The sequence below is a fragment of the Dendrobates tinctorius genome, unplaced genomic scaffold (assembly GCF_039654945.1).
Source record: "Dendrobates tinctorius isolate UK_male_01 unplaced genomic scaffold, ASM3965494v1 ptg000070l, whole genome shotgun sequence".
NCBI lineage: Eukaryota > Metazoa > Chordata > Amphibia > Anura > Dendrobatidae > Dendrobates > Dendrobates tinctorius.
This window is the reverse complement of record NW_027361738.1, coordinates 87,514,016-87,541,988: the sequence shown is the minus strand read 5'-3', so window position 1 is coordinate 87,541,988 and position 27,973 is coordinate 87,514,016. Positions and strand designations below refer to the sequence as shown.

Genomic DNA, 27,973 nt, shown 5'->3' with positions numbered 1-27,973 from the left:
CTATTTATTCCAACTATCAGTTGATGTTACTGAAGACGAGCAATGCCTGTCCTGGGCGTCCTTTTGGGCAGCTATGAGGTGTACCTGACTGGCTTTCATTCTTTTTGGTACAGATAAGATATGGATAAATGGATAGATAGAGCAGATTTCTAATCTGCTTTTGCTATTGAAAACATTATCTATGAGCTCAAAAACCTTTCAGGTGATGCAGTTTTTTAAAAAGCTGATCTGCTTTTGCAGCTGAAAAACGTATCCTCAAAAAACGCAGCAAGAACGCTGTGTGTGAATGTAGCCTTAGATCAGGAATAGAACAGTCATTTATAGGACATTTCATAACTTTCCCAAATTCCTATGAAAAAATATTCAGCACATTCTGCACTGAACTACTGTACCCAATTTATTATATATTTTAGGAGTCGGAGTCGGACCATTTTATACTGACTCCACCAAAATGAGCTCCGACTCCGACTCCACAGCCCTGAAAGACCCATTGAATAATTGAGTGGAGAACCTCTTAACTGTAAAAGGAAACACTGCGGAGATTGTGGGCTCAACTAAATCTTAGGAAAAGGCTCGAACACAAAAATGTCAGCACTTGTGAAAGGAGACGAGCATGTTTATAAAGCTCTGCCGGACACCGCCATGATCAGTGACTCCGGCTTGAATGCTCTGTCTGTTGTAGTCTGTGGTGGTCTAAAGCCCACTTCTCGTCTGTTCAGAGATCGAGTTTCTTTTTCTGCTCTAATCTTCCACCATGTATAATAATATCATTTGGACCAGGGGTTTTTGACTTTTTTGGTCAGGAAGCATGGACTCCAGGTAAAGGATACAAAAAGAATTAAGTATATGATGTGCAGTCAATGTGTACATACATTACTGATCCCGAGTTGCCACTTTTTTTTATTTTACGCTATAGAGCTGCACTCACTATCCAGTCAAATACGATGAATGTCCCTGATATCTGGGGAAAATGACAGAACTTCACATCTGCCACATGCACTCCCCAACCAGGAATGATCTGGCACTGGAATGGAACTGGTACCAGAATACAGCTGGAAACCAATTACGAACAGTGCAGGAATAGACAATGCATGGAATCAAAGATGTACCTGAAAATATTGCTGATCCTGAGTTACCTCCTGTATTATACTCCAGAGCTGCACTCACTATTCTGCTGGTGGAGTCATACATTACTGATCCTGAGTTACATCCTGTATTATACCCCAGAGCTGCAGTCACTATTCTGCTGGTGCAGTCACTGTGTACATACATTACATTACTGATCCTGAGTTACATCCTGTATTATACCCTAGAGCTGCACTCACTATTCTGCTGGTGGAGTCATACATTACTGATCCTGAGTTACATCCTGTATTATACCCCAGAGCTGCAGTCACTATTCTGCTGGTGCAGTCAGTGTGTACATACATTACATTACTGATCCTGAGTTACATCCTGTATTATACCCCAGAGCTGCACTCACTATTCTGCTGGTGCAGTCAGTGTGTACATACATTACTGATCCTGAGTTACATCCTGTATTCTCCAGAGCTGCACTCACTATTCTGCTGGTGCAGTCACTGTGTACATACATTACTGATCCTGAGTTACATGCTGTATTATACCCCAGAGCTGCACTCACTATTCTGCTGGTGCAGTCACTGTGTACATACATTACATTACTGATCCTGAGTTACCTCCTGTATTATACTCCAGAGCTGCACTCACTATTCTGCTGGTGCAGTCACTGTGTACATATATTACATTACTGATCCTGAGCTACATCCTGTATTATCCTCCAGAGCTGCACTCACTATTCTGCTGGTGCAGTCACTGTGTACATACATTACATTACTGATCCTGAGTTACATCCTGTATTATACTCCAGAGCTGCACTCACTATTCTGCTGGTGCAGTCACTGTGTACATACATTACTGATCCTGAGTTACATCCTGTATTATACTCCAGAGCTGCCCTCACTATTCTGCTGGTGCAGTCACTGTGTACATACATTACGTTACTGATCCTGAGTTACATCCTGTATTATACCCCAGAGCTGCACTCACTATTCTGCTGGTGCAGTCACTGTGTACATACATTACTGATCCTGAGTTATATCCTGTATTATACTCCAGAGCTGCACTCACTATTCTGCTGGTGCAGTCACTGTGTACATACATTACATTACTGATCCCGAGTTACATCCTGTATTATACTCCAGAGCTGCACTCACTATTCTGCTGGTGCAGTCACTGTGTACATACATTACATTACTGATCCTGAGTTACATCCTGTATTATACTCCAGAGCTGCACTCACTATTCTGCTGGTGCAGTTACTGTGTACACAAAAACCTCAGGGGGCGGTGCGTAACACAATGAAGCTTTTTGTTTGTGACCAGCTCCATCCCCTCAAGCAAAACAAGAGAAATGGGGATCTCCCCCCCCCCCCCCTCCATGTCTTTATCTGTAAATGAAGTCCAGAGAGATTTATTGGCAGCCGACAGGTTCTGTAGGAGACATTCTAGCTGCAGCCGCGCACATTAAACATGTAACAGGGAAGACGGGGCGCACTGTAGAGGAGCTGCAGGAAGGCCGGCCACTATTCTGTTACTGATTGTGAGCCGGTGTGAAATATTAAAGAAGCCTCTCAAGTCACTAAGACATTATCAGACATTATCCCCCTCCACCGATGGGGATCCTGCAGAACCCAATAGTGGCCCGCTGACCTCCATGGATAAGCCACGATAAGAGGGTCCCCTGGGTTAGCGAATTCCTTCTTTTCCAGGAGGCAGTCTCGCCCCATAGCTACATCCGCCCCATTCACAGAAGCCGAGGTCGCTGCACACGATAACAGCACATTAGGAATGGGACAGGGGGTTACTTGCAATTTTTTATTTTTTGCTATCTCACCTCCTTAAAGGGAAGGTGCCGTGTTATTTCATAATTTAATGTAAAAAATAAAATATAAAAAGATATTGTCCCCTAAGCTTGACTCAGTGGTGTGTATGGTTTGTTTTTTTACTGTACTAATGCAGCCACTGGGGGCTGCCATCTTACCTTTCTGGCTGCTGAACGACACTTTCCATGCTCATTTACGGCAGTCCCTGGGCATAAGACATAACAGTCGGCTCCCGACCCTATGTGAGCCATTGCAGCAGCATCAGGAGTGAACTGGGCACACCTCTGTGGGCAGCTCTAGTCACAGCTGTAGGTGTGGCCAGGCGCCATCTTATTAGAGCCCAGTGCTTTCCTTTTAGCTCCATTTAGACTATTGCAAGCCCTGGATGCTGTACTGTTCCACCACAACAGGGCTTGGATGTCCACTCTGCACATACCAGCTGCAGGAGAGGACACAGGACAAGCTCCTGGAGATCGAGCTGCTCTTTCCAAAACACTCGACCAGCTGCAGCCCCTGCAAAACATAGGAGGAGCTGCCCCTGCTCTTTCAAAACACTTGGCCACCTGCTGGACATCTAATCCTCTCCTGTGTGATACTGACTGCTGAGCCGTGTATCTAATCCTATCCCGTGTGATACTGTCTGCTGAGCTGTGTATCTAATCCTATTCCGTGTGATACGGACTGCTGAGCTGTGTATCTAATCCTATCCTGTGTGATACTGCTCTCCTGAAATACTCTGCTGCTGTCACCCTGCTGGTTTTATGTATGATCTACATGGTGGTATTGTGTATGATCTATATGGCGGTATTATGTGTGAAGTATATGGCGGTATTATGTGTGAAGTATATGGCGGTATTATGTGAGAACACTATGGCAGTATTATCTGCTAAAAAGGGACCCATTCTGGGGTGGCTCTGGCTGAGCACCTGCACACGGGTCAGGGGAGGGCTAGTGAGGCTGCTGAAGAGAGGGGTCTCATTTTTATCGTTACTGTATGGCTACATTTCCCCCCCCATCTTGCTTCCCAGCATCACCCCGGACTGCGCACGTCGCCTCAATTTCACACATCGTCAGGACAGGATCTGAGGAGGGGAATGGGGTCTTTGCATGCAAAGTCTGGATCAGAACGAGCCATCAATCAGCAGAAATGTTTCCTGGATTTCTGTGCTGCTGTCACCCTGCTCCTCCCCCATATATCTCTCCCTCTGTGACCCCCAAAGACCAGCACACTGCTCTCCTGAAATACTCTGTGCTGCTGTCACCCTGCTCCCAGAATCCTTGCTGCCTGCCATCCTCAGTGACCGAAGACCCCATTCCTCTCCTCAGATCCTGTCCTGGCGATGTGTGAAAGCGAGACGACAGGGGCCTGATGTATGGTGAAAGGAGCAGGGCGACAGCAGCACATAGTATTTCAGGAGAGCAGTGTGAGGGAGGAGAGGAGTGACACCACACCCATGTCAGCAGATTCTGCCCATAATTACTGCAGGGCAGTAATGTAAGCTAGTTGTACACTAGGTTTTTGTGCCAAATTTCAGTAGCTGCTCCCCCTACTGTTAAGTGAAAATGCCAAACTTTTTAAAATTATTTTTCATATTTTGCAAAATTAAAAACAAATTATAATATTTAAGAAAATGTAAACATTAATTCTTTACATTTTTTCAACTGCTGAAAAAAAAATTTTTTTGGATGGCACCTTCCCTTTAATTAAAATGCATATGGACCCCAAAGTGTCATCTATAAAACCTACAGCTTACTTTGCAAACGAAACAAGCCATCAAAAGAGGTTGGCTCAGGATATGGAGACTAAAGCCAATTTTTTCTTCCATATCCCCCCACCCTTTCCCCACGACTCCCAAAACATCTACTGGTCAATGGGGCTGACAGATCACCCATAGACTTCTCCTACAATAGATGCATGTGTGGCCGCTGCTCCATTGTATTGGAGCAGACCGAGTCCCCCTCAACGACCAGTAGCTTATCCCCCTTCCCTGATGACATACAATCTTGGCATGACCCCAATAATAGAGGTCTATAAAGCACCTCTCATTCCAGACATCCATGGATTTCAATATGGATGTGTAATGCTTCATTTCACCTCTGGAGGGTGCTGAAGGGAAACCAAATTATGAACAGGGGCAGCTTTCATAGCTGCCATTTTAGCTCAAGAGACAACTGATCAGTAAATGGGGACCATCTACGATGTTGTCTCCCATACACAGACACACACGATAGAATCCTACTCACCTGAATCTATGACGCAAATGCTCAGGAGCAGCCAGATGGAGGGCATTATACAGCAGCACTGAGCAGTGTAGCTGTGAATACAGTACTGGGGTGAGATCAACACTTACTAGAAAGCAGTCACTCCACATAGATTGTCAAAAGGCTGCTGTAATCTGCTCCCACAGTGAGAAGATGTGCCCCGAAGACCGAGATCTGGCTCCCTTCATCTTCAGAGGAGCTGCGGTGGGTTTACAAGAGATAAGCACTGCGTGAAGCCGCCACCACCAAGGCCACCCCCTGCTCTGACCAAACCTACAACTGAAAGCGGAGAAGGTGCAGAAAGTCTGGAGACGGTTACCTGTGTGGCTTTATCATTCATACACGATGGGTAGTGAACATGAGGGTCCCGAGGCCAGTGGCCGCTCAGATACGGTCCAGTTATGGTGTCCAGAGAAGAAGTCCGCCTGATGGTGTTGGATGTTCTGAGGTGATGGGAATTTGACCGGTCGGCTGTGGAAGAAAGAAACCATTCAAATTAGGGATAAAGGTTTTTGTTTATTTTTTTTAACATTTCCACTCGGACATATCATGCATTTTCATGCAAAAAAATAAATAAAACCTCCCGGTGGACGCCTTCATGTCACTATAAGTACGTTACAGACACTAAAGATTAAGCAAAACACTCCAGAATTTTGCTTAAAAATTGCAATAAAAACCTCCCGCCCCATGTCCAAATCATAACCAGAAATAAAAGCTGCATATCCCGGCCTGGCCAGAGCGGGCCCGTGACCCGAGCCGACCAGGGACACCGACGCTGCTGTCTATGAGACTGTCGGCCATCGCTGCCATCCTCCGATTTTCACCACTGCAATGGTGCACAAAGACGAGATAAGGATTTTGTTGCATTTAGCTTTTTTAATTTTATATAAAATTAGAAGAAAAAAAAGAAAAAAAAAAAGGAAAATCTGCTTAGTAATATGTTGTAAGCAGCCCGGAGCGGCAGGCTGACTGTGCAGATACTGCCGGACATATCGGCAACAGGCAGAGCTGGATCACAGGCGAGATAAGAGAGAACATCCCCCACAGGAACCGGAGAGCAATGTGACTATTCTGGCGAGATCGACTGACCGTCTAATGTATATGGGGGACCGCCAACTGATGCCGGGGTATGGGAAACATCGGAGATGTGGAATATCAACCAACGGTCCTTTATAGCTCCAGCGTCTGTCAGAGTTACTCCTCTGTACCCATGGGAAACACACGCACACTCTGCTGAGCAGAACGTGCATGGCCGAGCCGCGAGAAGCCGTGCATATGTTCACAGGGAGAATTTTTTTTTTTCTGTACAGGTCATTAAGGGGTAATTCGGCAGCACATCTGCATCGGGGGCTAGAGATGCTGCAGACGGCGAGGTCTGGTGGGCGCATCCTTTTCCTAGACTCGGACTGATGGCACGCACACTCTCAGGCTGCAGAGTCAGATTTTCCTTATTAATTGCAGACAGACTGATGGCGACTTGCAGGTAATAAGTTACACAATTAATGTAAGAAACCGTATTGCAAATTTATACGAGAGAAGATGCAGAACAGGAAGGAAAGCGGGATTAGTCACAAGTCGAACAGTATCTCTTAAATGCACCCACGACATGTGAAAGACGGGTGTATGCTCGCAGAACGCTCCCCTGACTCATCCGACGCATTAAAGGCCCGGTAATCGTTATAACGGTGCAGCGGCGGTATAAGAAAAGCGGCTGCCGACACCGGTAGCATGTCTGGAGAGGAGGGACCGTGTGTCCACTACAGTCAGGCCTGACCCCAAAAATGGGACCAGCTGACAAATAACTGACTGCTCCGAACATGATACGCAACACTGCATTGCCTATACACAAGCGCCATGCTGGATTGCGGGAAAGCTGGATGACATCCATCTGGACCCCTCCAGCCGCTGCAGACGGCCCGCAGGGATTATCAGTCGGCATATGCCAAACTGCAAGCCTCGTGGCCTGACTCCTCCATCTGCTCAGCAGACAGAAGCTGGTCCTGCGTGTGGCTGCACACGTAGCAGAGGCGAGTTTGCCATGAAAGCACGAATACGACCAGTTCGGCTCAGCGTCACCTGTCCTATAGGCCAGCTCTGCTCTACTGGCTCCTACCCGCTCCACCACGACGCTCTTAACGATTTTTCTCAAGGGCGGCATCGCTTTTTCCTCTCTGGCATGTGAGCTCTTTGGGTATTTCTTTTCACACAGACCTTGGTCGAACTTTCCACCCCAGAGGTGCCCCCTATTATTTCAAGCAGAAGTGCACTGGGCCGACTGAGGCATGCCCTTGTAAAAACTGCAAGTTGAAGCACGAGAAGTGGGGGGACGACATCCGAAAAAATACAGAACGTGCAGGAGCCCGAGCAGCGTTCATAAATGCAGTCATCTGATGGGAGGAGAGCCGGGGGACGGTTATTTGGGGGGAGACAGTGGGACAGCACAGCGCCTGCAATGGGTGGGAGAGACCCTGGAGCCACATGCGTGAGGCCTGCATAGTGCCACATGGAGAACCCGCCACATAGAATCATAGAATCATAGAATCATAGAATCGTAGAGTTGGAAGGGACCTCCTGGGCCATCTGGTCCAACCCCCTGCTCAAAGCAGGATTCGCTAAATCATCCCAGTCAGATGTCTGTCCAGCCTCTGTTTGAAGACTTCCATTGAAGGAGAACTCACCACTTCTCGTGGCAGCCTGTTCCACTCATTGATCACTCTAACTGTCAAAAAGTTTTTTCTAATATCTAATCTGTGTCTCCTCCCATTCAGTTTCATCCCATTGCTTCTAGTCTTTCCTTGTGCAAATGAGAATAAAGTTGATCCTTCTACAATGTGACAGCCCTTTAGATATTTGTAGACAGCTATTAAGTCTCCTCTCAGTCTTCTCTTTTGCAAACTAAACATTCCCAAATCCTGCAACCTTTCCTCATAAGACAGGGTTTGCAGACCGGTCACCATTCTGGTCGCTCTTTTCTGAACTTGCTCCAGTTTGTTGATGTCTTTTTTAAAATGTGGTGCCCAAAACTGGACACAATATTCCAGATGAGGTCTGACCAAAGAGGAGTAGAGGGAAATAATGACTTCACGTGATCTAGACTGTATGCTTCTGTTAATACATCCTAGAATTGCATTTGCCTTTTTTGCTGCTGCATCACACTGTTGACTCATATTCAGTCTGTGATCTATTAGTATACCCAAGTCTTTTTCACATGTGCTGTCACTTAGCCCTATTCCTCCCATTCTATATATGCTTTTTCCATTTTTATTGCCCAGATGTAGTACTTTGCATTTCTCCCTGTTAAAAACCATTCTGTTTGTTGCTGCCCACTTCTCCAGTTTATTTAAATCTTTTTGAATCCTCTCTCTCTCTTCTCTAGTATTAGCTATCCCTCCTAGCTTTGTGTCATCAGCAAATTTAATCAGTTTACCCTCAATGCCTTCATCTAAATCGTTGATAAAGATGTTGAACAATACAGGGCCCAGGACAGAGCCCTGTGGTACCCCACTTGAGACATTCTTCCAACTGGATGTGCAGCCATTTACGACCACTCTTTGGGTCCGATCACTAAGCCAGTTATGAATCCACCTAACAGTTGCCTTGTCCATTCCATACTTAATCATTTTTTCAATAAGGATTGTATGAGAGACTTTGTCAAATGCTTTGCTGAAGTCAAGATATACTATATCTACAGCATTTCCTTGATCCACCCAATCAGTGATACCGTCATAGAAGGAAATTAAGTTAGTCTGACATGACTTATTAGTTACAAACCCATGCTGACTCTGTTTAATCACTTCATTCTTATCCAGGTATTGACATACATGTTGTTTAATAATTTGTTCAAAGATCTTTCCTGGTATAGAAGTCAGACTCACCGGCCTATAGTTACCTGGGTCCACCTTCTTCCCCTTTTTGAAGATAGGAACAACATTTGCTCTTCTCCAGTCTTCTGGCACTTCTCCTGTTCTCCAAGAATTTTCAAAGATTATAGAGAGGGGTTCAAAAATTTCTTCTGCTATCTCCTTCAGTACTCTGGGGTGTAATTCATCTGGACCTGGAGACTTGAATTCATTTAGGCTAGCTAAGTGTTTCCTCACTATCTTTCTGTTTATAGATATCCTGGATTCTTCTATTCCCTTAATAGGACAGTGAATAACAGTTGATGTTACATTTCCTTTCTGAGAGAAAACAGATGCAAAATAGGAATTTAAAAGTTCAGCCTTCTCAACATCCTGTCTTACCATTTCATCATTTTCATCCTGTAAAAATCCTATAGCATCTTTGTCTTTTCTTTTTCTTTTGACATATCCCCAAAATCCTTTATTATTGCTTTTGACATCTCTTGCAAGCCTCAATTCATTTTCAGCTTTAGCTAATCTGATTTGTGCCCTGCAGGTTCTGCAGACAGCATTATATTCTTCTTTAGATATGCCTCCCTCTTTCCATTTTATAAACATTTTTTTCTTCCTTTTTAGCATGTGCTTAAGTTCTGTGTTCATCCATCCTGGTTTCCTTAACTGCTTCCTATTCTTCCCTCTTTTCGGAATTGTTAACAACTGTGCTTTGAGAATTTCATTTTTCAAGATTTCCCATCCTTCCTGGACATTTTTGTCTTTAAGGATATCCAGCCATTGGATCCCTCCAATTCTCTTTCTGAATCCCTTAAAATCTGCCTTTCTGAAATCTAACCTTGACGTCTGAGTCTTCACAGGTCTTCCGCCTCTAGTTATCCAAAATTCTAAAATAGCATGGTCGCTACCTCCTAGGGTCCCAGCCACTTTTACCTCCTCAACCATTTCCTCCCTGTTTATAAGGATTAGATCCAAGGTAGCAGTTCCCCTTGTTTTCTCCCTTACCTTTTGGAAGATAAAGTTGTCAGCAAGAGAGGATAAGAATTTCCTTGACCTGTTAGTTTTGCCTGAGAGAGATTCCCAACAAATGTCTGGATAGTTGAAATCTCCCATGACAACTATGTCATATTTTTTGGAGAACTTGGCCATTTGATGCATAAAGAGTTCATCCATAGCTTCAGCTTGCACAGGCGGCCTGTAGTAAATGCCTACAATGGTGTCCTTTCCATTGTTCTGTCCTTGTATTCTTACCCAAACAGTTTCCACAGAACTCCCAGTCTCTGAAGCTTCAATCTCTGTGCAGATATACGCGTTTCTAACATACAATGCGACACCTCCTCCTCGTTTATCAAGTCTGTTTCTTGCAAATAAGTTGTATCCTTCTAGTCTTGTATTCCAATCATGTGTATTGTCCCACCAAGTTTCAGTGATTCCAATGACATCATATTTCTTTTCCTGTGTTAGTAGTTCCAATTCTCCTTGTTTGTTGCCCATGCTTTGTGCATTAGTATAGAAACATTTTAGTTTGTGATTGGTTTCTCTTTCTCCAATATTTTTATTAATTAGATTCTTTCGTCTTTGTTCTTCCTTTCCACTTCTAATAGCAGAGTTCTCAATAGCATTTGTCAGGTGTATGGCTTTTTCTGGTCTTTTGCTTCCCTTCCCATGTTGTTCTAGTTTAAAGCTCTCCTTACAAGTGTAGCAAGGCGACTTCCAAATACATGCTTACCAGTCTTCGTAAGGTGCACCCCATCTCTAGCAAGTAGTCCATCGTATAAGTAGTTCACTCCGTGATCCAGAAATCCAAATCGTTGCTGACGGCACCATCGACGTAGCCAGTTGTTCACCTGCAGAATCTTATTCCACCTCCTTGTTCCATGGCCATCCACTGGGAGGATGGAAGAGAAGACCACCTGCGCTCCCAGTTCTTTCACTTTCTTACCTAAGTCTTCAAAGTCTCTGCAGATGGTTTCCAGGTCGTTTCTTGCAGTGTCATTTGTCCCCACATGTAGTAGCAGGAATGGGTAGTCATCTGTAGGTCTGAAGAGTCCTGATATCCTGTCAGACACATCTTTAATTTTTGCACCTGGAAGACAACACATTTCTCTAGAAGTTATATCCGGTCTGCAGATAGCGGCCTCAGTTCCTCTCAACAGGGAATCCCCCATGACCACCACTCTCCGTTTCTTCTTCACAACATTTTTCTTTCTCCATCCAGGAGGACTCTGAAGGCGTACAAGGTTGCTGCTTGTTGGCAAAGTCTTATCCTGATGTATTTCTTCATTGTTTTCCTGCGTGAGAGCCTGGTACTGGTTTCTGAGCAGTATGGGTGCTGACTGCCTCCTGATCCTCCTGCTTCTCTGGGTCACATGTCTCCATTCCTCTGTTTCTTCAGGTGCACTTCGAATTTCTTCTCTTTCTGTAACATGAAGAGATAATTCTGCTCTGTCCAAGAACTCTTCACCTTCCTTAATGATCTTCAACGTAGCTAACCTCTCTTCGAGATTTTGCAACTTTTCCTCCAACAGGGACACATCGTACCTCTAGAGCCTTGTTAGGGGTCAGAGGCCTCCGTGCTCACACAGGATTTAGCGGGTGTACGAGGAACGCTCAATAGTGTCGATCCCCTCATGCATGCTCAGTTTGGCCACCACGTTTGTCTCCTGACCCGCTCTCCCTCCAACACACGTGCATGCTCATTTTGCCAACAGCTATCCCTTCTTCGCCCCCTCTGCACATATATGCATGCTCAGTTTGGCCAAAAGTTCTCTTTGCCTGCCGGGTGGTGGTGGGGATTTGGCTTTGTGATGCCTGCCGGGGACCGCAATGTCTGCCGGGGTGGAGGGGGCTCCTCGATGCCTGCTGGTAACTGGAAAGTGCCAGATACCCCTTCAGAAGAGTAGATATATGGCGTTCTGTTTATTGAGGTGGTGTAAAGCCCCGTACACTTCTATGGGGACTCTATTACATTTCTTGACAAGTTTGTCAGTCTGAGGAAGCAGAATGCCGACAATATAGGAGATGTAATGGATGCAAAAAAAAAAAAAAACTTTAGATATTTTTGTAAAATAAAAAGGCTTTGTTCACGTTGCATTTTTACTGTTGATTCTTCTCATGCGGAAAAACACAAGGTTTTACAACAGCAGCAAAACCAATGAGATTTTCAAAAACTCATTCACACAGTGCATTTTTATCACACACTTGTGGTGTATTCCCAAAATGTATATATAAAAAAAAAAAACAAAAAAACACCCACACAATGACTGAACACGCAGCCAGGAACAGAACAGTCTTACACAATAAGTGCCTGTCGGTTCCTAACCCCAGGACGAGCCGGCCATTAAGTTCTCATTATAATCTCTACACTGACAGCGGTTACAAACTCAAACAATAAACACCAACACAGTCATAGTAACAGCACGCCGGACGGAGGAAGTGTGCAACCGCCACATAATGCAAGAAACCTGCAGAGCATTGCACAAGCTCATCCTGCTAAGACAAATAGTCGTTCCGAAGGCCGTGTATCACCTGAGCACGGAATTGTTGTCCTTTATGGTTCATCTGCCTTGTTAAATGGGTTCCTTCCTTTCTATTACATATCCACCCAATACCAGGCACTGGGGAGCTGCAACAGAGACTCCATGGTGGGAGAGAGAAACCCAGGCAAGGCTCAAATCCAGCCTATATTACTGGGAGAGAGAGAGAGACAGGCTCAGATCCAGCCTATATTACTGGGAGAGAAAGACAGGCTCAGATCCAGCCTATATTACGGAGGAGGGAGAGGGAGAGAGACAAGGCTCAGATCCAGCCTATATTACGGAGGCGGGAGGGAGACAAGGCTCAGATCCAGCCTATATTACGGAGGAGGGAGAGGGAGAGAGACAAGGCTCAGATCCAGCCTATATTACGGAGGCGGGAGGGAGACAAGGCTCAGATCCAGCCTATATTACGGAGGAGGGAGAGGGACAAGGCTAAGATCCAGCCTATATTACTGGGAGAGAAAGACAGGCTCAGATCCAGCCTATATTACGGAGGAGGGAGAGGAAGAGAGACAAGGCTCAGATCCAGCCTATATTACGGAGGAGGGAGGGGGACAAGGCTCAGATCCAGCCTATATTACGGAGGAGGGAGGGGGACAAGGCTCAGATCCAGCCTATATTACGGAGGAGGGAGGGGGACAAGGCTCAGATCCAGCCTATATTACGGAGGAGGGAGGGGGACAAGGCTCAGATCCAGCCTATATTACGGAGGAGGGAGAGGGACAAGGCTCAGATCCAGCCTATATTACAGAGGAGGGAGAGGGACAAGGCTCAGATCCAGCCTATGTTACGGAGGAGGGATAGGGACAAGGCTCAGATCCAGCCTATGTTACGGAGGAGGGAGAGGGACAAGGCTCAGATCCAGCCTATGTTACAGAGGAGGGAGAGGGACAAGGCTCAGATCCAGCCTATATTACAGAGGAGGGAGAGGGACAAGGCTCAGATCCAGCCTATATTACAGAGGAGGGAGAGGGACAAGGCTCAGATCCTGCCTATATTACAGAGGAGGGAGAGGGACAAGGCTCCGATCCAGCCTATATTACTGGAAGAGAGAGATCCAGACAAGGCTCCGATCCAGCCTATAATAGTGGAAGACAGAGATCCAGACAAGGCTCCGATTCAGCCTATATTACTGGAAGAGAGAGACTCAGGCAAGGCTCAGATCCAGCCTATATTACCGGGAGAGAGAGAGAGGCAGGCTCAGATATAGCCTATATTACTGGGAAAGACAGACTGGCTCAGATCCAGCCTATATTACTGGAAGAGAGAGAGACACAGGCAAAGCTCAGATCCAGCCTATATTACTGGGGGGAGAGAGATCCAGCATGTATCACAGGTGAGAGACATCTGAAACTTCTTAGATCAGATGGCAGACTGCATTTCAGGGGTCTGAAAATAAATGAAGGAATGAAGATTGTAGAGTGAAAATTAGTGCAACTTTATTCACCAAAAATAAAACGAATTTCACATGTTATTGGTTAAGAACAAGAGTCTATAGCTTTCAAGAACTCGCCCAGAGAATTTTACTAAGTGAGGAACGAGTACTGTGACTGCTGCAGCTACAGGGCACACCAGTATATCCTTCCTCCTACACTGACCACATGGCCTGGAAAATATAAACTTCTACCTTTGGTCCCCGATGCTCAGGACAGGAAGGAATTACGCAATTTACTGGCGGAAGAGGTGTCCCAATTTCAAGTCATTTGTGTTAAATATCAAAATCGTGGTGTCAGCTAAAGAGGACGGCTGCGCGAACATTTTATTAATATACATATATGCAGCTGAAAAGATGGAGAAAGCCCACGCCATCCAGCAGAGAGCCCCCTGCAGCCACCAAGACACAGGAAGCCCATGCCATCCAGCAGAGCGCCCCCTGCAGCCGCCTAGACAGAGGAAGCCCATGCCATCCAGCAGAGCGCCCCCTGCAGCCACCAAGACACAGGAAGCCCATGCCATCCAGCAGAGCGCCCCCTGCAGCCACCAAGAGACAGGAAGCCTATGACATCCAGCAGAGCGCCCCCTGCAGCCGCCTAGACACAGGAAGCCCATGCCATCCAGCAGAGCGCCCCCTGCAGCCGCCTAGACACAGGAAGCCCATGCCATCCAGCAGAGCGCCCCCTGCAGCCGCCTAGACACAGGAAGCCCATGCCATCCAGCAGAGCGCCCCCTGCAGCCACCTAGTCATAGGAAGCCTATGCCATCCAGCAGAGCGCCACCGAGACACAGGAAGCCCATGCCATCCAGCAGAGCGCCCCCTGCAGCCACCTAGTCACAGGAACCCCATGCCATCCAGCAAAGCGCCCCCTGCAGCCACCTACTCACAGGAAGCCCATGCCATCCAGCAGAGCGCCCCCTGCAGCCGCCTAGACACAGGAAGCCCATGCCATCAAGCAGAGCGCCCCCTGCAGCCACCTAGTCATAGGAAGCCTATGCCATCCAGCAGAGCGCCCCCTGCAGCCACCGAGACACAGGAAGCCCATGCCATCCAGCAGAGCGCCCCCTGCAGTCACCTAGTCACAGGAACCCCATGCCATCCAGCAGAGCGCCCCCTGCAGTCACCTAGTCACAGGAACCCCATGCCATCCAGCAGAGCGCCCCCTGCAGCCACCTAGCCACAGGAACCCCATGCCATCCAGCAGAGCGCCCCCTGCAGCCACCTACTCACAGGAAGCCTATGCCATCCAGCAGTGCGCCCCCTGCAGCCACCTAGTCACAGGAACCCCATGCCATCCAGAAGAGCGCCCCCTGCAGCCACCTAGTCATAGGAAGCCTATGCCATCCAGCAGAGCGCCCCCTGCAGCCACCGAGACACAGGAAGCCCATGCCATCCAGCAGAGCGCCCCCTGCAGCCACCTAGACACAGGAAGCCTATGCCATCCAGAAGAGCACCCCCTGCAGCCACCTAGCCACAGGATCCCCATGCCATCCAGCAGAGCGCCCCCTGCAGCCACCTAGCCACAGGAACCCCATGCCATCCAGCAGAGCACCCCCTGCAGCCACCTACTCACAGGAAGCCTATGCCATCCAGCAGTGCGCCCCCTGCAGCCACCTAGTCACAGGAACCCCATGCCATCCAGCAGAGCGCCCCCTGCAGCCACCTAGTCATAGGAAGCCTATGCCATCCAGCAGAGCGCCCCCTGCAGCCACCGAGACACAGGAAGCCCATGCCATCCAGCAGAGCGCCCCCTGCAGCCACCTAGACACAGGAAGCCTATGCCATCCAGAAGAGCGCCCCCTGCAGCCACCTAGTCACAGGAACCCCATGCCATCCAGCAGAGCGCCCCCTGCAGCCACCTAGCCACAGGAACCCCATGCCATCCAGCAGAGCGCCCCCTGCAGCCACCTACTCACAGGAAGCCTATGCCATCCAGCAGTGCGCCCCCTGCAGCCACCTAGTCACAGGAACCCCATGCCATCCAGCAGAGCGCCCCCTGCAGCCACCTAGTCATAGGAAGCCTATGCCATCCAGCAGAGCGCCCCCTGCAGCCACCGAGACACAGGAAGCCCATGCCATGCAGCAGAGCGCCCCCTGCAGCCACCTAGACACAGGAAGCCTATGCCATCCAGAAGAGCGCCCCCTGCAGCCACCTAGTCACAGGAACCCCATGCCATCCAGCAGAGCGCCCCCTGCAACCACCTAGACACAGGAAGCCTATGCCATCCAGCAGAGCGCCCCCTGCAGCCGCCTAGACACAGGAAGCCAACGCCATCCAGCAGAGCGTCCCCTGCAGTCGCCTAGACACAGGAAGCCAACGCCATCCAGCAGAGCGCCCCCTGCAGCCACCTAGTCACAGGAAGCCTTTGCCATCCAGCAGAGCGCCCCCTGCAGCCGGCTAGACACAGGAAGCCTATGCCATCCAGCAGAGCCCCCCCCCTGCAGCCGCCTAGACACAGGAAGCCCATGCCATCCAGCAGAGCGCCCCCTGCAGCCGCCTAGACACAGGAAGACTATGAAAACCAGCGTTGCGCCTCCTGCAGTTGCCAAGATGCAGAAAGTCTGTGGAAAATAGAGAGCGCCCCCTGCAGCCTCCAACAGGAAAAAAAAGTTGTGCAAACCAGCAGAGCATCAGCAGCCAAGATGAACGGGCCAAGGCAAAAATCAATTTCCACGTCTCCAGATGCGTCCACTCGATCTTATTTCACGGTCCGTCATGCCCGACCTGACCGCATATCTCCCGCCCTGAACTTACAGCCTTTTAAGTGTTTAATCCCATAGTCCTATATTTTAAGGAGGCAGAGAGCACTTCAATAACATATGACTAACGTGATCTATTATGGTAGGTGCCATATAGATAAGAAGTGACGAGAAACGAAAGTACAAGTAAAAATCATCTTCACTAAATATCAATATTGAGAAGCAAAGTTAAAAAGACGGCAAAAAAAAAAAAAAGGGGCGTCCAAGTAATGGGGCCAGTGAGCAGCAGCAAGATAAAAGGTGCACGAAAAGGAAAGAAAGCATCGGAAAGTAAAAGTGGAGTGAAACTGAAGCTTGTAATTTATAGGTCACATAATGCATATGGATTGTCTTTACAACACCAGACACCAATAGGAGGCAGGTATACTAAGTGTTCAGTAAGAGCCAAAGATTCATGTAGTCGATTACCTGCTATAGACTCAGTGCTGTGGGGCTGTGCAATAGGGGTGGCTGCTGCTGACGATCCCCTTGCCCGACGTTTCGCAAGGTTGCTTCTTCAGGGGGCCAGTGTGTATGTGAATGCAAGTTCAGGTTGGGATGACTGTGACATACGCTCGTGTACAGCGGACCTCAGGACGGGGGGGGGGGGGTCCCCACACTCCGGACCCTCAGCTAGGAGCATTTAGAGGCCAGATTGATCCATACTTCTATGAATGACCGGCATGTAATACCACACGTCTCCTGTAGTGGCTGCTGCAAGGAAAAGCCGATTGCCGGATGATTCTGACCACCAACGATCACGATCGTCAGGCCGGCGCCAATACCCACCAACGACCACGATCGTCAGGCCGGCGCCAATACAAGGGGTCGGCGCCTTCGTAACTAAACCCCTGAAAATCGTAACTTACATATGGGGGGGGGGGAAATAGTGCTAGGAAAGAAAAACATCTCCCGCTACTATCATACTCATCCCGCAGCAGCGCAGGCGACGCTCAGACGGCCTAACAGACCAATTAAGTGGGAAGTTCTAATTACAGCGCGCTCTCTGGTTTCACCTCGGTAAATCGGTCCCCGGGGTTGTACGATGACGTTATTAGAGCCGGTGCCACCTGGGACTGATGTCAGAGCCACAGCCGCCAATTAAAGAGACCGGCGCAAAGCGGCACGAGGACAGGAAGATGTAGTAGAGCTGAGCCAGACATCTTTCCTTGCAGTCTGGATGGGTGTAGGTTCATCTGCAGTCCTATGTAAATCTGGAAGCTCCGTGACACTAATGCAGCGTCTGTGGCTTTACATAGGACTGCCGGTAAGCCTTTTGCTGACAGACTGAGCTCTGCTACATTGCGATGCCGCCATGCTGTTTGCTTACTCTGACAGATCTAGTGAGATATGATATGGTGGGGGTTGTGGCAGCATATAAAACCGATAATGCCATCATCTTACAGCGCAGGGGTCGACGTACCGTACGTGCCACTCTTCCCTTTAACATAAGCCTGCAGGAAAACTCACCTCTACTACACACATCCGATCCATCCTAGGGAGAAAACACCAATGATGTATAAATAAAGTGTGCAGAGACATAGCAGAGTTGGGTTTGTGCCGCAGCGTCACGTAAAGACAGAAATACTGAAAAAAAAACATAACAGTGCGCACATTCACCTCTGCTACATCTGTGCACATAACTGTTTGACAGTATTTGTGGCTTCACCTCAGGGACCGCTGCCCAAGCTCAGCTCTGCTACATCTATGGTCAGTGTGCGCCAATCCTATGTAAAACCACAAATATTGTAAAATCATTGTGAGCACAGATGTAGCAGGGTTGAGTTTGCGATACAGTCCATGTCCATCTATGCACACTAACTTTACAGTATTTGTGGTTTTAAATAGGGATAAAGCAAATCTCAGCTCTGCTACATCTATTGTACAATGTTTCACCCAGGACTGGTGTACAGTCAGGGTGCACAGATATAGCAGGGTTGAGATTGTTAACTAGCGGCAATTCCCAGCAGTCGTACGTAACGCCACATCACAGATGTAGCAGAGCCAGATTAGCTCAGTGTTTTCCACAGGACTGCAGGCAGTTTATCACAGGGGTAATCCTGGGCACAGCAGAAGAGGAGCGCCCAGAGCCAGCACCATCCTGAGGCTCTCCGACAGTCGCAAAACTACTACTACTCCCAGCATGCTGTGTGGAAGAGTGCAGTAGTTTTGCAACTATTAGCGAGGATTATTCCAGACCTTATTATTGCCAGCCCTGTTCTTTGATCCAAACCTCCAGATTACAACTGAAATTATTCCAGAACTTTTAAGTTCCCGACCTCCCGCTGATCTAGAAACCTCCACTCCAGACCGTCACAGCTCTGCACCACATGCACCAATAGTGTTCTGGAGTTCTAGGTGTGAGCGTCTTCTTTGGAAGCTGGCAGTAAGCGATCACCTACAAAGACCAGCACGGACATATTGCCAGAACGATTCTAGATCTGAAAAATGTATGTATTGATCTAGAATCAAAAGGAGCTTTAAGGCTACGTGCCCACGTTAGTGTTTTTAAACGCTCAGGAAACTGGTCTCCTTCCCAGAAAACACGCGTTGTTGATGCTTTTTTTCCGTGCGTCTTTTGGACTATAGGAAATAGCCAAAAATGCGGAGCTAAGCGGAAATTAATGAACATGCTGCGTTTCCTTAGCGGGTAAAAAACGCATCCATTGGCACAAAAAGGCCAAAATGCATTAAAATGAATGGGATGCTTCTTTTAAGCGTTTTTGATGCGGTTTGACCCCGAAATACGCATAAAAAAACGCTTAAAAAAACGCAATGTGTGCACACAGCCTAAAGGGAAACCACCTATTCCATAACACCAGCCATGTCTAGAATTTAAAGAATAAAGCAGCAAGTATTCCAGACCAGTCCACACCTCAAACATGTGGCTCTCTACTCCCAGCATGCTCTGACAGCTGCATCTTCCCAGGGCATGTTGGGTGTAGCAGTTTTACAATAGTTGGAAGGGCACAGATCGGGGAGCGCTGCTCTAGAACTGTTCTAGATTCCCAGCACAACTACACTGTACTAATGCTTTCTGGATCAAGGGCAGGTCAGAAACTTGTAGTTCTGAGGGTCTGGAGTGGAGTATTGCCAGATCTAATGTTATTCACGTATCTACATTAAATGTGCATATGCAGTTCTAGAACAACAGGCAAAGTATTTGCTCCAGAACCAGATAACAGCAACCTGCCCATACCTAGAGCCCCGCGCTGGCATTTCCCAAGCTCAGTTACAGAACCGCAAGTGCATGCATGGATGCCCAGACCATCAGCTCAGATCTAGAACTCCTAAGTGCATGCATTGCACTCTACACCTGGAAATTCAAGTACCATCATGTGTCTCCAACCCACCAGAGCAGTCCATGTGTATGCACTGCGCTCCATTCCTAGAAAAGCAAGCACCACTACTGACATAGAACCACAAGGGCACACGCTGCACTCCAGACCAGCTCATTCCAAGTATGGAGTGCATTTCTGTGAAATACAAGCATCAGCTCTGATCAAGAAACAAGTTACATGCACTCCAAACTACCAGCTCAGATCTAGAAGTGCAAGTTTCAGCCCTGACTAAGAACCCTAAATACGTGCACTGCACTCCAGATCCCCAGCTCCTCTAGAACCACATGTGCATGCATTGCAACACCAGAGCTAGAACCACAAGTCTCTGCACCCTGCTCTGTTCTAGAATAAGTGCACTACTCCCCAGCTCTAGAACCACAAGAGCGTGCACTGGACTCCAGCCCAAGAGCGCGCTGCACTCCAGCCGACACCCCCAGCTCTAGCACAAGAGCGTGCGCTGCACTCCAGCCGCCCCCCCAGCTCTAGCACAAGAGCGTGCGCTGCACTCCAGCCGCCCCCCCAAGCTCTAGCACAAGAGCGTGCGCTGCACTCCAGCCGCCCCCCCCAGCTCTAGCACAAGAGCGTGCTCTGCACTCCAGCCGCCCCCCCCAGCTCTAGCACAAGAGCGTGCGCTGCACTGCAGCCGCCCCCCCCCCAGCTCTAGCACAAGAGCGTGCGCTGCACTCCAGCCGCCCCCCCCAGCTCTAGCACAAGAGCGTGCGCTGCACTCCAGCCGCCCCCCCAGCTCTAGCACAAGAGCGTGCGCTGCACTCCAGCCGCCCCCCCCAGCTCTAGCACAAGAGCGTGCGCTGCACTCCAGCCGCCCCCCCCAGCTCTAGCACAAGAGCGTGCGCTGCACTCCAGCCGCCCCCCCCCAGCTCTAGCACAAGAGCATGCACTGCACTCCAGACCCCCCGCTCTAGAACCACAAGAGCGTGCACTGCACTCCAGCCCCCCCAGCTCTAGCACAAGAGCGTGCACTGCACTCCAGCCCCCCCAGCTCTAGAACCACAAGAGCATGCGCTGTACTCCAGCCCCCAGCTCTAGAACCACAAGAGCATGCGCTGTACTCCAGCCCCCAGCTCTAGAACCACAAGAGCATGCGCTGTACTCCAGCCCCCAGCTCTAGAACCACAAGAGCGTGCGCTGTACTCCAGCCCCCAGCTCTAGAACCACAAGAGTGTGCACTGCACTCCAGCCCCCGCTCTAGAACCACAAGAGCGTGCACTGCACTCCAGCCCCCCGCTCTAGAACCACAAGAGCGTGCACTGCACTCCAGCCCCCCGCTCTAGAACCACAAGAGCGTGCACTGCACTCCAGCCCCCCGCTCTAGAACCACAAGAGCGTGCACTGCACTCCAGCCCCCCGCTCTAGAACCACAAGAACGTGCGCTGCACTCCAGCCCCCCCGCTCTAGAACCACAAGAACGTGCGCTGCACTCCAGCCGCCCTCCCCAGCTCTAGCGCTGCACTCCAGCCGCCCCCCCAGCCCTAGCACAAGAGCATGCACTGCACTCCAGACCCCCGCTCTAGAACCACAAGTGTGCACTGCACTACAGCCCCCCGCTCTAGAACCACAAGAGTGTGCGCTGCACTCCAGCCCCCCTCTAGAACCACAAGAGCGTGCGCTGCACTCCAGCCCCCCCTCTAGAACCACAAGAGCGTGTGCTGCACTCCAGACACACACTCCTCCCCCCGCTCTAGAACCACAAGAATGTGCGCTGCACTCCAGCTCCCCCCTCTAGAACCACAAGAGCGTGCGCTGCACTCCAGCCGCCCTCCCCAGCTCTAGCACTAGAGCGTGCGCTGCACTCCAGCCGCCCCCCCAGCCCTAGCACAAGAGCATGCGCTGCACTCCAGACCCCCCGCTCTAGAACCACAAGAGCGTGCACTGCACTCCAGCCCCCCCAGCTCTAGCACAAGAGCGTGCACTGCACTCCAGCCCCCCGCTCTAGAACCACAAGAGCGTGCGCTGTACTCCAGCCCCCCGTCTAGAACCACAAGAGTGTGCACTGCACTCCAGCCCCCCCAGCTCTAGCACAAGAGCGTGCACTGCACTCCAGCCCCCCGCTCTAGAACCACAAGAGCATGCACTGCACTCCAGCCCCCCCAGCTCTAGCACAAGAGCGTGCACTGCACTCCAGCCCCCCCAGCTCTAGAACCACAAGAGCGTGCACTGCACTCCAGCCCCCCCAGCTCTAGCACCACAAGAGCGTGCACTGCACTCCAGCCCCCCCAGCTCTAGAACCACAAGAGCGTGCACTGCACTCCAGGCCCCCCTCTAGAACCACAAGAGTGTGCGCTGCACTCCAGCCCCCGCTCTAGAACCACAAGGGTGTGCGCTGCACTCCAGCCCCCGCTCTAGAACCACAAGAGCGTGCACTGCACTCCAGCCCCCCCCCGCTCTAGAACCACAAGAGTGTGCACTGCACTCCAGCCCCCCCCCCCCCCGCTCTAGAACCACAAGAACGTGCACTGCACTCCGGAGCTAGACCTCCCAGCTGGTTCCGGAGCACACATGGCCTGTTCTCACGAGGAAAGCTCCCTCCTCCGGCCTGCGGCCCGCCGTAGCCCCGCTCCCCCGGTTGTGGCCCAGCACGGCCGCATGCAGGCGGTGGACGTGTGCTCGGCGCCATGCTGACCTCGCAGGAGGTAACACGAGAGGCGGCCGCTCACCTCTGCTCCCGGGGGACGCCGTGTTCCTCCTGTCCGGGGAGCTGCTCCTCCTCCTCCGGGTCCCGGCCGCCTCAGGGCTGCTGTGAGATTGTGCGAGCAGCGGGGAAGGTGGAGAAGGACTCGGTGGCCCCGGCTCGGTGTTACTCCCCACCGAGGCGGACGGGGAGCGGCTGGGGCTGCTGTGCAGGAGCTGGTAGGGCACGGTGGCCCGGATGGGCTGCAGCAGGCGAGCTGAGCCGTTAGGAGGGGAGCCGGAGCCGCGCTTCACTCGGGGGTGAGTGGAAGACATAACGGCGGCGAGATGCACGGTCTCCCCCGCCACCGCCGGTGACGCAGCTCCTCCGCGGCCCCCGAATGGCCGGCAACTGTCACCCAGCGGCGAGGAGGGAAGGGGCGGAGCTCACGGCGGCAGGCGGTGCGTCATAACCAATCACAAGACGAACTCGAAGCCTGACGTAGGAGTCGCAGCCAATAAAAAAGATGCGAGGAGTCAGGGGCGGGGTCATGTGGAGGTTGTAGCGTAAAAGTTCAGTGACGTCAGCAAAATGAGCAGAAGGTTTATACGGCTCTAACGCGCTGAGGCGTAATACACGTGTCCTGTACTGTAATAACACACATATAACGCGCTGAGGCGTAATACACGTGTCCTGTACTGTAATAATACACATATAACGCGCTGAGGCGTAATACACGTGTCCTGTACTGTAATAATACACATACAACGCGCTGAGGCGTAATACACGTGTCCTGTACTGTAATAATACACATATAACGCGCTGAGGCGTAATACACGTGTCCTGTACTGTAATAATACACATATAAGGTGCTGAGGCGTAATACACGTGTCCTGTACTGTAATAATACACATATAATGTACAGAGGCGTAATACACGTGTCCTGTACTGTAATAATACACATATAACGCGCTGAGGCGTAATACACGTGTCCTGTACTGTAATAATACACATATAACGCGCTGAGGCGTAATACACGTGTCCTGTACTGTAATAATACACATACAACGCGCTGAGGCGTAATACACGTGTCCTGTACTGTAATAATACACATATAACGCGCTGAGGCGTAATACACGTGTCCTGTACTGTAATAATACACATATAACGCGCTGAGGCAAAATACACGTGTCCTGTACTGTAATAATACACATATAACGCGCTGAGGCGTAATACACGTGTCCTGTACTGTAATAATATACACATAACGCGCTGAGGCGTAATACACGTGTCCTGTACTGTAATAATACACATATAACGCGCTGAGGCGTAATACACGTGTCCTGTACTGTAATAATACACATATAACGCGCTGAGGCGTAATACACGTGTCCTGTACTGTAATAATACACATATAACGCGCTGAGGCGTAATACACGTGTCCTGTACTGTAATAATACACATATAACGCGCTGAGGCAAAATACACGTGTCCTGTACTGTAATAATACACATATAACGCGCTGAGGCAAAATACACGTGTCCTGTACTGTAATAATACACATATAACACGCTGAGGCAAAATACACGTGTCCTGTACTGTAATAATACACATATAACGCGCTGAGGCGTAATACACGTGTCCTGTACTGTAATAATACACATATAACGCGCTGAGGCGTAATACACGTGTCCTGTACTGTAATAATACACATATAACGCGCTGAGGCGTAATACACGTGTCCTGTACTGTAATAATACACATATAACGCGCTGAGGCAAAATACACGTGTCCTGTACTGTAATAATACACATATAACGCGCTGAGGCAAAATACACGTGTCCTGTACTGTAATAATACACATATAACGCGCTGAGGCGTAATACACGTGTCCTGTACTGTAATAATACACATACAACGCGCTGAGGCGTAATACACGTGTCCTGTACTGTAATAATAAACATATAAGGTGCTGAGGCGTAATACACGTGTCCTGTACTGTAATAATACACATATAACGCGCTGAGGCGTAATACACGTGTCCTGTACTGTAATAATACACATACAACGCGCTGAGGCGTAATACACGTGTCCTGTACTGTAATAATACACATATAACGCGCTGAGGCGTAATACACGTGTCCTGTACTGTAATAATACACATATAACGCGCTGAGGCAAAATACACGTGTCCTGTACTGTAATAATACACATATAACGCGCTGAGGCGTAATACACGTGTCCTGTACTGTAATAATATACACATAACGCGCTGAGGCGTAATACACGTGTCCTGTACTGTAATAATACACATATAACGCGCTGAGGCGTAATACACGTGTCCTGTACTGTAATAATACACATATAACGCGCTGAGGCGTAATACACGTGTCCTGTACTGTAATAATACACATATAACGCGCTGAGGCGTAATACACGTGTCCTGTACTGTAATAATACACATATAACGCGCTGAGGCAAAATACACGTGTCCTGTACTGTAATAATACACATATAACGCGCTGAGGCAAAATACACGTGTCCTGTACTGTAATAATACACATATAACACGCTGAGGCAAAATACACGTGTCCTGTACTGTAATAATACACATATAACGCGCTGAGGCGTAATACACGTGTCCTGTACTGTAATAATACACATATAACGCGCTGAGGCGTAATACACGTGTCCTGTACTGTAATAATACACATATAACGCGCTGAGGCGTAATACACGTGTCCTGTACTGTAATAATACACATATAACGCGCTGAGGCAAAATACACGTGTCCTGTACTGTAATAATACACATATAACGCGCTGAGGCAAAATACACGTGTCCTGTACTGTAATAATACACATATAAGGCGCTGAGGCGTAATACACGTGTCCTGTACTGTAATAATACACATATAACGCGCTGAGGCGTAATACACGTGTCCTGTACTGTAATAATACACATATAACGCGCTGAGGCGTAATACACGTGTCCTGTACTGTAATAATACACATATAACGCGCTGAGGCAAAATACACGTGTCCTGTACTGTAATAATACACATATAAGGCGCTGAGGCGTAATACACGTGTCCTGTACTGTAATAATACACATATAACGCGCTGAGGCGTAATACACGTGTCCTGTACTGTAATAATACACATATAACGCGCTGAGGCGTAATACACGTGTCCTGTACTGTAATAATATACACATAACGCGCTGAGGCGTAATACACGTGTCCTGTACTGTAATAATACACATATAAGGCGCTGAGGCGTAATACACGTGTCCTGTACTGTAATAATACACATATAACGCGCTGAGGCGTAATACACGTGTCCTGTACTGTAATAATACACATATAAGGCGCTGAGGCAAAATACACGTGTCCTGTACTGTAATAATACACATATAAGGCGCTGAGGCAAAATACACGTGTCCTGTACTGTAATAATACACATATAAGGCGCTGAGGCGTAATACACGTGTCCTGTACTGTAATAATACACATATAACGCGCTGAGGCGTAATACACGTGTCCTGTACTGTAATAATACACATATAAGGCGCTGAGGCGTAATACACGTGTCCTGTACTGTAATAATACACATATAACGCGCTGAGGCGTAATACACGTGTCCTGTACTGTAATAATACACATATAACGCGCTGAGGCGTAATACACGTGTCCTGTACTGTAATAATACACATATAAGGCGCTGAGGCGTAATACACGTGTCCTGTACTGTAATAATACACATATAACGCGCTGAGGCAAAATACACGTGTCCTGTACTGTAATAATACACATATAAGGCGCTGAGGCGTAATACACGTGTCCTGTACTGTAATAATACACATATAACGCGCTGAGGCGTAATACACGTGTCCTGTACTGTAATAATACACATATAACGCGCTGAGGCGTAATACACGTGTCCTGTACTGTAATAATATACACATAACGCGCTGAGGCGTAATACACGTGTCCTGTACTGTAATAATACACATATAAGGCGCTGAGGCGTAATACACGTGTCCTGTACTGTAATAATACACATATAACGCGCTGAGGCGTAATACACGTGTCCTGTACTGTAATAATACACATATAAGGCGCTGAGGCAAAATACACGTGTCCTGTACTGTAATAATACACATATAAGGCGCTGAGGCAAAATACACGTGTCCTGTACTGTAATAATACACATATAAGGCGCTGAGGCGTAATACACGTGTCCTGTACTGTAATAATACACATATAACGCGCTGAGGCGTAATACACGTGTCCTGTACTGTAATAATACACATATAAGGCGCTGAGGCGTAATACACGTGTCCTGTACTGTAATAATACACATATAACGCGCTGAGGCGTAATACACGTGTCCTGTACTGTAATAATACACATATAACGCGCTGAGGCGTAATACACGTGTCCTGTACTGTAATAATATACACATAACGCGCTGAGGCGTAATACACGTGTCCTGTACTGTAATAATACACATATAAGGCGCTGAGGCGTAATACACGTGTCCTGTACTGTAATAATACACATATAACGCGCTGAGGCGTAATACACGTGTCCTGTACTGTAATAATACACATATAACGCGCTGAGGCGTAATACACGTGTCCTGTACTGTAATAATACACATATAACGCGCTGAGGCGTAATACACGTGTCCTGTACTGTAATAATACACATATAACGCGCTGAGGCGTAATACACGTGTCCTGTACTGTAATAATACACATATAACGCGCTGAGGCGTAATACACGTGTCCTGTACTGTAATAATACACATATAAGGCGCTGAGGCGTAATACACGTGTCCTGTACTGTAATAATACACATATAAGGCGCTGAGGCGTAATACACGTGTCCTGTACTGTAATAATACACATATAAGGCGCTGAGGCGTAATACACGTGTCCTGTACTGTAATAATACACATATAACGCGCTGAGGCGTAATACACATGTCCTGTACTGTAATAATACACATATAACGCGCTGAGGCGTAATACACGTGTCCTGTACTGTAATAATACACATATAACGCGCTGAGGCAAAATACACGTGTCCTGTACTGTAATAATACACATATAACGCGCTGAGGCGTAATACACGTGTCCTGTACTGTAATAATACACATATAAGGCGCTGAGGCGTAATACACGTGTCCTGTACTGTAATAATACACATAACGCGCTGAGGTGTAATACACGTGTCCTGTACTGTAATAATACACATATAAGGCGCTGAG

At 48.6% G+C, this 27,973-nt stretch overlaps 1 protein-coding gene and 1 non-coding gene across 2 annotated transcripts in view; both read right to left on the bottom strand.

Moving 5' to 3' along the window:
* GLCCI1 (glucocorticoid induced 1) overlaps nt 1-23,139 on the bottom strand; it is a 60,298-nt gene extending 37,159 nt beyond the window's left edge. Inside the window, exons 1-2 of the mRNA XM_073582098.1 lie at nt 22,745-23,139; nt 5,484-5,635 (exon numbers count right to left, since the gene is read on the bottom strand). Coding sequence (XP_073438199.1) covers nt 5,484-5,635; nt 22,745-23,033 — 441 coding nt within the window. The 5' untranslated portion in view covers nt 23,034-23,139. The remainder of the gene's footprint in view (nt 1-5,483; nt 5,636-22,744) is intronic.
* On the bottom strand, nt 947-1,078 carry LOC141095972 (small nucleolar RNA SNORA54). Its single transcript, XR_012233535.1, has one exon. It is a non-coding gene; the product is annotated as a small nucleolar RNA SNORA54 (small nucleolar RNA).
* Nucleotides 23,140-27,973: the final 4,834 nt, after the last annotated feature.